This window comes from Papaver somniferum, chromosome 4, assembly GCF_003573695.1.
Source record: "Papaver somniferum cultivar HN1 chromosome 4, ASM357369v1, whole genome shotgun sequence".
In the NCBI taxonomy this organism is placed as follows: Eukaryota; Viridiplantae; Streptophyta; class Magnoliopsida; order Ranunculales; family Papaveraceae; genus Papaver; species Papaver somniferum.
Genome location: NC_039361.1, coordinates 20875979 through 20886312, shown reverse-complemented (window position 1 = coordinate 20886312; position 10334 = coordinate 20875979). Strand labels below are relative to the sequence as shown.

The 10334-nt window shown below is 37.0% G+C and overlaps 2 protein-coding genes and 1 non-coding gene across 3 annotated transcripts; 2 read left to right on the top strand and 1 right to left on the bottom strand.

Moving 5' to 3' along the window:
• Positions 1–201: 201 nt before the first annotated feature.
• Positions 202–305, bottom strand: LOC113276831. Its single transcript, XR_003324619.1, has one exon. It is a non-coding gene; the product is annotated as a small nucleolar RNA R71 (small nucleolar RNA).
• A 5384-nt stretch (positions 306–5689) lies between these two features.
• On the top strand, positions 5690–6115 carry LOC113272146. The gene has a single exon (XM_026522039.1). It carries the CDS (start codon positions 5690–5692, stop codon positions 6113–6115), a length of 426 nt encoding a protein of 141 aa, XP_026377824.1.
• Positions 6116–6643: 528 nt separating this feature from the next.
• Positions 6644–9582, top strand: LOC113274892 (two-pore potassium channel 1-like). Its single transcript, XM_026524308.1, has 3 exons — positions 6644–6774; positions 8048–8980; positions 9126–9582. Exons 2-3 carry the CDS (start codon positions 8088–8090, stop codon positions 9280–9282), a joined length of 1050 nt encoding a protein of 349 aa, XP_026380093.1. The 5' UTR covers positions 6644–6774; positions 8048–8087; the 3' UTR covers positions 9283–9582.
• The last annotated feature ends 752 nt before the right edge of the window (positions 9583–10334 follow it).

Here is a 10334-nt window from a genome sequence, read left to right as displayed (position 1 = left end):
AGAGAGTTTGAACACATTTGTCGGATTATGCAACCTGAACATATGTCCGAAGACTCTCTGAAATTGCGTTTGTTTACTTTTTCTTTAAAGGAAAAGGCCAAAACATGGTTTTACGATTTGAGACCACAATCAATCACCACTTGGGAACAACTCACTAATCAATTTTTCCAAAGATTTTTTCCACATCATAGGACCATCGCTATTCGTCAAAATATCAATTGTTTTGTCCAGTTGGATGAGGAAACTGTTTTTGACTATTTTGAACGTTTTAATGATTTGTTGAGCGAATGTCCACACCATGGATTTGAGAAGTGGAGACTTGTCGCTATCCTCTATGAGGGACTAGACTTTAAATCTCGAGTCATGGTTGAGTGTATGTGTAATGGTGAATTTCTTGATAAAACTGTGGACGATGCATGGAAATTTTTAGCTGAGATTGCGGAGAAAACCCGTCAATGGGAATCCATTAGGGAAACTGAGACACTATCACATGATATAGGTGGTAATGAATTGAACTTTGAAAATAGCATGTCTAGTCCTTCTCATGTGTATGATATTGAATATGAACCTAATCTAGAGGAACATGAGTTGACTAATGACACCACAACTGCTAATAGGGACAAGTATGCATATTACTATGATGATGATAATGATAATGTTATGTTAGAAGAACATGTCTATGCTGAAAATGTTGTGGAACCTTTGGTTTCAAATACAATAGGCTTTTCTGCCCTGACCTTCATGAATGATATTTCTTCCAATATTCCATATGCATGTGATGTTGATACTGATTTTGATATTGTGCAATTATCCTGTGAAGAGCATGACTTAGGTAAATCTTCTGTTGACACTAATGATCCTATGCAGGAAAACATAGTTGATGTGTCTGATTCCATACTTAAGCCACAATATATTGCTTCTGTTGATGATAATTTGAATATATCGGATAACCACGATTCTGAATTAGGACTTGTGCAAATTTTTTGTGATGATGAGCATGTTACACATCTTGAATGTGACTTAGATAATGCTGATGTGACTGATAATACTGATACTCTTGATCTCATGCATGTGAGACACTTAGATGTCACTTTCTTGCCTAAGTCACAATCTGATAGCCTTCCACCCAACCTAGAGTTGGTTTGTACCCATATTGTCAAACCAATTTTTCTGAGAGTCCCTAATCTAGGTTTGGAACTGTGTGCTTCCCAAGTCCTTTTGGACTATTTTGCATCTAAGTATAATATCTTTGAGGAACCACAGTTGGAATTAGCATGTGTACCCGTCCCTAGCAAAGTTCATTTCGAATTAGACCTTGTGCATGATGAACCCCAAAAACTGCGAGATTTTGTATCCAAAATTTTATCTGTTGAAAAATCCAGGTTTGGGGGTAGCTCATTTTGTTTCACAGCTTCACTTGCATGCCTATCATATTATTATTGTGTGAAGCTGTTGAAACCTCTACACTTTGTCTTTTGGGTTGATCCTCAACTCTTTAGATTGTTAGTGTATGGTGAATTTTGTATATAATCCAGTAGATAAAAATTTTAAAAATCCTTTTGTTCCTTTGTGTATTTTGTATATTTTGCTAATCCAATATGATCTCGGCTGACATATGTTGGATTCTTGCCTTGAATAACGGAGTTCTAATCTTGCTTTCGCCGAAATCGGGTATTCTCTTTCCTTTTTCTCTACTCAACATGATCCTCTTCATGTTGTATTATAATTTTGTTCATATTTTGAAACATTGAGGACAATGTTTAGTTTAGGTTTGGGGTGAAAGTATTTGATAATATATATGTAATTGAAAACAAGAACTCCTTTTTTTGAAAAAAATTAAAAATTGAAAAAAAAAAAAAAAAAAAAAAAAAATAAAAAATCATAAAAATGGAGCTCATTTACCTTGAAATGTTGACTCTTGTGCAAATATGTAATTATTAGGAGTCTTAGTCTAGATATTTAGGCACCCTGATTCTAGCACAATTCACATAGTGATAAGAAACTTGCACGCGCACGATCTACCAATACATGTATAGCCTCGACCTTCAAGGTGTTTGATAGGAAGTTAGATTGCCAATCACTTTAGAATACTGAATGAGACTTGACTAGCTTGTTCTTTGGTTGGCTGGGGTAGAAGTTGGAGGATACGTTAAGAAAAGCAACCATAGAATTTGACCGGATGCATTCGATAAGGGCCACCTCTTGCTAAGAGTCATGTAATTATGTTTTTCTTTTTGTTCATGTATCAAAAGTGTCATTATGTTGTAAAGATCAAAGTTATTTCTTCAAAAAAAAAAAAAAAATTCAAATCAATCAAGTATTTATTTATTCCATGTTTTGTCATGTTAAAGACAATAGTTCTCTCTTGTTCCAAAAATAAAAGAGAGTAATCAATGTAAATAAGAGTCATGTAAAGAGTCATCTTTTTGTTGTAAATAGTCTTGTAATAAGCAAGGAGGGTGCAGCCATCGATGTATAACGCGGGTAAACTGAAATATCACCAACTCATTGGGTGAACATTCACAATTCTCGTAAAGCCGAACAGCTAGCTTGGCTTAGAATTCGGTTCTTAGCCTAAAAACTATCTCTTGGTGATTAGTAGTCATAACTTCAGGTCATTCTAGAAACATGTGTAGATACACTTTACACTCTTATCACGTGTCTTTAGTTGTTATCAGTGCTAGGATTGTGCCTTTGATAGCTAGATTGACATCTCCATTTTGCTGTGAGCTTCTACTGTCTTGCACATGTCACATTTCATGGAATCTGAGCTTATATTTTGGCCTAGAACTTTGTAGGTACGTTCTAAGCAAACCTTCACGAGACTTCACTCGTCCACTAGGGACACTTAGTGGTTTAAAAGGCTTAGTGCATACGCTAAATGCATTCGAGAGACCAGCGACAGTGGTATAGGTAGGATTTCCTTAGTTTTGTTTTACTTGAGGACAAGTAAAATTCAGGTTTGGGGGTATTTGATGAGTGCTAAAAAGTGCATATTTCTATATATTTTTCTTGGCATTTAACTCATCTTTTGTGCATTAATTCTACATTTTATCCCATATTCTGTATTTTCATTGTTTTCAAGAATAAATATTTTTATTGATTAATTTTGTATTTTTAGGTACTAAATAAAGCTTGGATGAATTGTTGAGCGAAAAGAGCAAAGAAACGGTCAAGACTCCCGCAGGAAGGCAACGAAGAATGATGTTTGCAAGAGCCGGATAAACTAGAAGTGGGCTTGAAGAGGAAGAATTATTCTTAAAGAAGATATGTGCTTGGCATACCCAAGGCCCAAAACCCTTACCCAAATCCATTTCCAATATCCATACCCATTTCCATGAGAACCGTCATATAGGATCCATCACATCATCCTACGGTCGCCTCATCATCGTGCATCAAAGTCTGAAGCTCCTGTCTAACATTACAGCACCTAACTCCATCTTGAGCCGTCAGTTTCGTTGTATCAGGCATCCGACGGTCGATACCATCCTCTTCACTTGTAGCCGTTAGATCAATCTATGATTTCCGCATCCCACGGCTCAGCTTTGCGAATCATCGAGACTTGATGCATCCGCTCAACACCCAAACATCTAACACATATACCCTTCATCCAAACGCACCTTACCCAAATTCTCATCTTCCTCCTTTGAGCAGTCAAGCTCTGCTCCTGGCAACTCCACCCTCTCTGTCGCCTCAACCACCACCACTCCCCTCCACGAGCTGTCAAATCCCCAAACACTAGAACCCATCACTACCACCTAATCCCCCATCATTCTAGCCTACTATTCTATCACTTTCTCCTCTTCACAGTTCCTGAAACCCTAGGAGAGAAAATGATGGAATAGCTCGAGCTAGGGAAATTGTACCAGAAGAGTGAGCAGAAGAGGAAGAGGAAGCGTGGGTCAAGCTAATTGAGTGGATATCAGAAGTAGTTGGTAAGAATTTTTGATTTAATTTGTAAACCCTAATTTTAGAAATTAGGTATTTTGGGGGAATTGAAATTGGGTATAAATAGAAGGCTTGGGTGTTGTAGAAGGTATGCCTGGATTAGCCAGAGTACCACCAAGAGGACTGGACTAGCCAGTTCCCCAATTATTCATGTTCTGTGAATTTCAATTATAGTTCTTAATTCAGTTAATTTCAATTTCAAATGTTAATTATGTTCAGCATGTTCTAATTTGGTTTGCTGGGGTGGAGATGAAACCCTTAATCTTCTGCTAATTTGATTCATGTTCATGGAAGTGTTCTTGCTGTGCTTAATTGCTTAAGGGTAGATTTAATCTTTGTACTACAACATATTACTTTCACCTTGTTTGTTATATGCAACCTAGGTAGTTGGAATACTTCTATGTTGCTGTGCTGCAATTCAAGCTTAAATGAATAGATTTATTATTTGATTAGTTGTGCTTTAATCAGACAATTAATGCTTAGGATAAACACTTCAATTGTGATTGTTTATCCATCTTCAGATCACCCTGGATAAATGGCAGACTTGTATCTTGTCCAACATCCATTACAAGGGACAAGAACATCACCGTAACTGAATTACTTAGCTAAGATTAGGTGGTGGATTCAAAAACCCTAGTAGTGTTCCCACAACTGTTTACTTTCATCTTCTTTTATTCACTACACTAGTTCACTGCCTTTGGCTCAATGCCATTGTTTCACAGTTATTCCTTGGTTCACTATCTCACTGCCACTTAGTTACTTGTTTAGATAACTTTAGCTTAGGAAGATTTCAACACACACCCTAGTCCCTGTGGAATGACCCGTATTTGCACACACATACTACAATCGACACCGTGCACTTGCGGTATAACCGCAGGCCCTGCCATCTTTTATCTTTGCTCTTCATTTTATACACCAATCTGGGCCTGCCAGCAGTACATGGTTAAAAGCGGTTATGAGAGGCTGCTCAAAATTACAACCGCTACAACCAACCAACCTCCACAGATGAGTGCAACCAACATGGAGAAAAGGTACAACACTCTTTGGAAAGAAGATTGCCCCCAAAAAATCGAACTTTTCCTCTGAAAAGTCAGCCACAATGGTCTACCAACATTTGATGCGCTACATTATAGACACATAACTACCTCCAACATGTGTCCTATCTGCAACCAGCATCCAAAAACGGTGCAACACTGCCTATTTGACTGCCCACGAGCGAAGGAGACTTGGGAAATTATGTGTAGGCACGTAAACAGCTTGGCCATCCAATACAATGTTTACAACAACATTGCACTACCACCTCACCCGTGGCCCACAATCATTGTTCAGCAACAAATTTGCGCTACAAGCCAATCTGGGGACCTAAGGTCAGGTAGAAGAACAACAACACCAACTCTGATACAACAACCTATCAACTTTGAGTCTTTTTTGGAAATGCACACAAGGACAGAGGATTTCACGTTGGCTTGTTATACAATGTGGAATATTTGGTTAGCAAGAAATGCTAAGGTCTACAACAGCCTAGTGCAAACATCGAAACAAATATTTCATATAGCTCTACTACTCAGCCAGGAATACAAAATGGGCAGTCCAACACAATTTTTGCAGCCAACACGCTACACAACAACAACATCGGCATAGGTCGACTACGATTTGGGTTCAATGGAAGGCCCCCCAAAACCAATGGCTAAAAATCAACACTGATGGAGCGTCCAAAATGAACAATCAAGGCGAACCAGAGATGGCTGGAGCGGGTTGGATCTGCAAAAATGAACATGGCAGAGTGATTATGGCTATGGCAACACCGATTGGCAAAACGACAACAATCGTGGCCGAGACATGGGCATTACTCCTAGCTGTGAGGATGGCAGCCCTCAAAGAATGGAACACCATCCAATTCGAAACGGACTCAACGGCGCTGTTAACACTTGTCTCGAAGGACCCCTCTGAGGCACCTTGGATAATACGAACTTTGTTACAAGAAATACAACAACATCTCCGTTTAATACAGCCTTATGTGATAACACACTCGTATAGGGAAGCGAATCAAGCGGCGGATGGACTTGCAGACTTTACAGCGAAAAACAATTACAACACGGGATTGGAATCATCGACAGAACATCAACCCACATATGAGAGCACACTACCCCTGATTTCCTTAATGTAATTGTTATGAATGACTCGGTGGGAACTCGTTACCCAAAAGAAGTTCCAGTTTATTAATAATGAAACTTCTTCTTTTCAAAAAAAATAAAATAATAAATATCTGACCTCTATATATAGCTATGGGACCTTCGCGCTAGCCAACTGCGCCACCGCCCCAATTTGACGATGTCTCATTTCCTACATTTAAGTTCAACTTCTTGGGTTACATAATTTCATTTTGGCGGAGTAAGTTTTCCCCAAAGACCACAATGCTTCGGCTCCGTCGACTCTGCCCAAAGCACTGCCTGCAGCCTCATAAATTCATTTCTGCAAATGTATATAGAAACTCAATGCGCCCTTGCCGACTTAAGAAGTACATTAGGACCGCCATCACAATAAATTTTCTCAAAAATTACCTATCACAACTAATTAAGGTGGAGACCAAATGTCAAGTTGGACGTTGATACTTGTTAGTGGTGGTGATTAACAATGAATGGATGTCCAACTGTAATTGACCAAAAGGTTACTTTGGTCCGAAAATAACTATTTTTATAATAACCATGTAGAATGTTTCAGAAACAAAATTTCTCATAAAATTCTAAACAATCCAGAAACAAATATGATCTTCATTCATACTATTATCTAACAGAAGAAGAAGCTGAAGAATAATTGCATTCAGAGGTAACTTCCCATATTTTAACAAACATTTTTACATTTTGCATTCCTATTTCTTCCATTATCGCTATGTTTTTCTTTTACTACTTTCATTTGCATATAGATCTCTGAATCTGGAACCTGGTGTTAATGTCCTCTTTCATGTAAATGGATGCATCTTAGGGTTCAAATTTCTTTTCCTAGAGACCCATTTCAGGAAATTTATGTCTAACACAGCTAACCATTAGCTGAACTGGTAATAAAGTTTGAATTTTTCATTAGACTAATTCAGATGATAACCTGACCACTAACAACAATACTGGAATTGAAATTCTGAGAATTTGTAACTTCTTTAGTAGTCTACATTGAGAAAAGGGGAAATTTTGATCTTCTTGAGCTATTTTTATTGTTGCGTAACTGAGTAATACTCATTTCAGCAATTGTTATTTCTGAATTTCTGATGAATTCTTATTGCGTTTCTGTCATGATGGTTGGGTGAACTCAATTATCTTGCTGTTTTCATGTTATATAGAATCATAGATAGTTGCAGCTTTCCAAGTTTCTGAGAATTTGCAACTTCTTTAGTAGTCTAGGTTGCGAAAAGTGGAAAGTTGGATTTTCATGAGCTATTTTTATTGTTAGGTCTTTGACTAATGCTCATTTTAGCAATTGTTACTACTGTATTCTGATGAATTCTTATTTTGTTTCTATCATGGTAGGTGTGGGCCGAACTCAATTATCTTGCTGTTTTTCATGTTATTTAATCGCAGATAGTTATGAATTGCCAAGTTTAGTTAGTTATGCTGCACCATGGTCATATACTTTTGTTTGCTTGATTCACATTATTTTCTTTTGCAATCTATCGGTTGATTGTTTGATGCTGGATACTAGTACGATTTTTACATTAACACGAAAGTAATTTAGGCCAATTTTTGCTGAGTCCCTGGAAATATAGTGACATAAAGTGCCCCTTTTTAACAAGTTTTAGAAATTTAGAAATGGATGATTAAATGTTAATTTTCTTTTCCATTCTTGAGTTCAACAAGCTTATTCACAATTGTACGCTAACTTCAAATAGTATGTTCATTTATGGATAACTAATATTTCCTATACTCTCATCCTTGTACATTCCACCCCATTCTATGACATGAACATGAGTTATTCAGTTTATTATTGTTACTAATGCGTATAACTTAGGAGTAAGACTTAAGCACCAGCAACTAGTATTCTATTTAAGTTCAGATACATTAATGACAGTATAAGTTGAATAACATACAGTTCCGTATTGTATGTTTTTCAGGTACTTTTTAACTGAGTCTCCCCTGCTTGTAACACATCTAATGGCTCATGATGATTCAACAAATACAGTGTCCACTGCTTTGTTAGAACCTTCTTCCCAACCAAATAAAGTAGGTTCGGTCAAGAGAAGGATACGGCGGTGCGCAAGTGCCCCTATTGACTTCATTCCTCAAGAAAAGGATGATTGCGCAGTTCCTCGTAACCAATATATTTTCTTTAATGTACACCCTAGTTTTAGACAGGTATCATTGATTCTTGCTCTGTATCTTGGCGTAGGAGCCATTTGCTTCTGCCTAGTCAAAGATCAAATCAAAGGTCAGAAAACAAATGAGATCCTTGACGCCATATATTTTTGCATTGTAACAATGACCACAGTTGGATATGGAGATCTTGTTCCAGATAGCATTGCCTCAAAATTACTGGCCTGTGCCTTTGTATTCATAGGAATGGCAATTATTGGGTTTTTTCTTAGCAAGTCAGCGGACTTCCTTGTAGAGAAGCAGGAGGCATTGTTGGTTAAATGCTTACACTTGAATAAAAAAGTTGGTGCACTTGAGCTTATGAAGGAACTAGAAACTAACAGAGTAAAATACAAGTTCTTTATAAATTTAGGACTACTTTTGTTGCTTATTGCCGTTGGTACGGTTTTCTTGATAAGAGTTGAGAAATTAAGCTTTGTTGATGCCTTCTATTGTGTCTGTGCCACCATAACAACTTTAGGTTACGGTGACAAGAGCTTCTCAACCAAAGCAGGGCGTATTTTTGCTGTCTTCTGGATATTGACTAGTACCATCTGTTTGGGTTTGTTTTTCCTACACCTTGCCGAACTGACTAGTGAGCGTAAGCAACGGTCAATGGTCAAATGGGTCCTTACACGAAAGATGACTCATGTTGATCTCGAGGCAGCAGACTTTGATGATGATGGGGTCGTAAGGTATTTTCTTATGCTGCTCACTGCATACAAATCCTTAATTCAAAGAAATTGATCTAAAAAACTTCCATCAATGCATTTCATTTGAAACATGTGCATCTGTCTAACTGTGGATTAATGGTTACTTTCTATCTTTCCTTCTGAACAGTGCTACGGAATTCATTCTGTATAAGCTTAAAGAGATGGGTAAAGTAAAGCAGGAAGATATTGTACTTCTGATGAAGCAATTTGAGGATCTTGATGTTGATCAATCTGGAACAATTTCAACATCTGATGTAACACTTGCATATATGGAGGGCAACTGACAAATGCCATCCGATTTTGATTTTCAAAGTTGATAATTTCTGAAGTGAGTTTGGGTGTACATTAGTGACATTGGCGAGGTAACCTTCTTTACTCTGGAACAGAAAAAAATTGTGTTGTATTCATCTGATTCAAGAAGGTGACTTCATTCAAAGAAAAAAAGGAAGGAGACTTGTAAACTGCTTGTAAATTGTTGCATGGAATAAATGCAAGTTTGTCTGGAAACGCTAAATGCGGGTTTATCAAATACATATGTGTGTAAGATGTACATTTTATTTAACTAGAAATGACACATGCTGTAACGGCACGGCATGAGACGGAATAACTTTTAGTTATAATGATTTTAATAATTACCACACACTATAAGGCTTAATTCATGAGAACTTGTACATATGATAATCTTAACCCAAATAAAAATACTCTCTCTGTTCCAAATTAATTGAGCTATTTGTAGTTTGCAATAACTAGTAAAACTTAAAAAGGACTTATACCACGGGTTTTCGTAAATTTTATACCATTGAAACGCATTTTAAAACACATGCGTAACGAATGTAAACATGACTATCAAATTATACATATTTCTTATAGTGACAATAATCAATTAAAATGGTAATTTTTGAAATATCCCTTGATTAGTGAGATAACTCGTTTATTTGTGGGACAAAATTTAAAACCAATTAGCTCAATCAATTTGGGACGAAGGGAGTAGTTTAATAATTCCTCACGATATTCTTTAGACTTAAAATAATAGTTTTTGATATTACTCACGATATTCCTCGGATATTCTTTAGACTCAAAGTAGTGACTTCTTTGGTCGCCATGAAACCGATCTCTTCCCATTTTCTTGCAACACGAAACTTGAGTACTGCAGGTTTGTTTTCATTGCAATCATGCATTCTTGAAAAGGAAACAAACACGTTTTGGGCAACATATTTTGTGGGACTACAGCTACCAAGAAAATAAGTTGGAAATGTGTGAATGAGTTTGAAGGTGTGGGATTGAAGAAATACACTCCTCTATTTATACACGTTCATTGAATAATTGTAATTAGTGA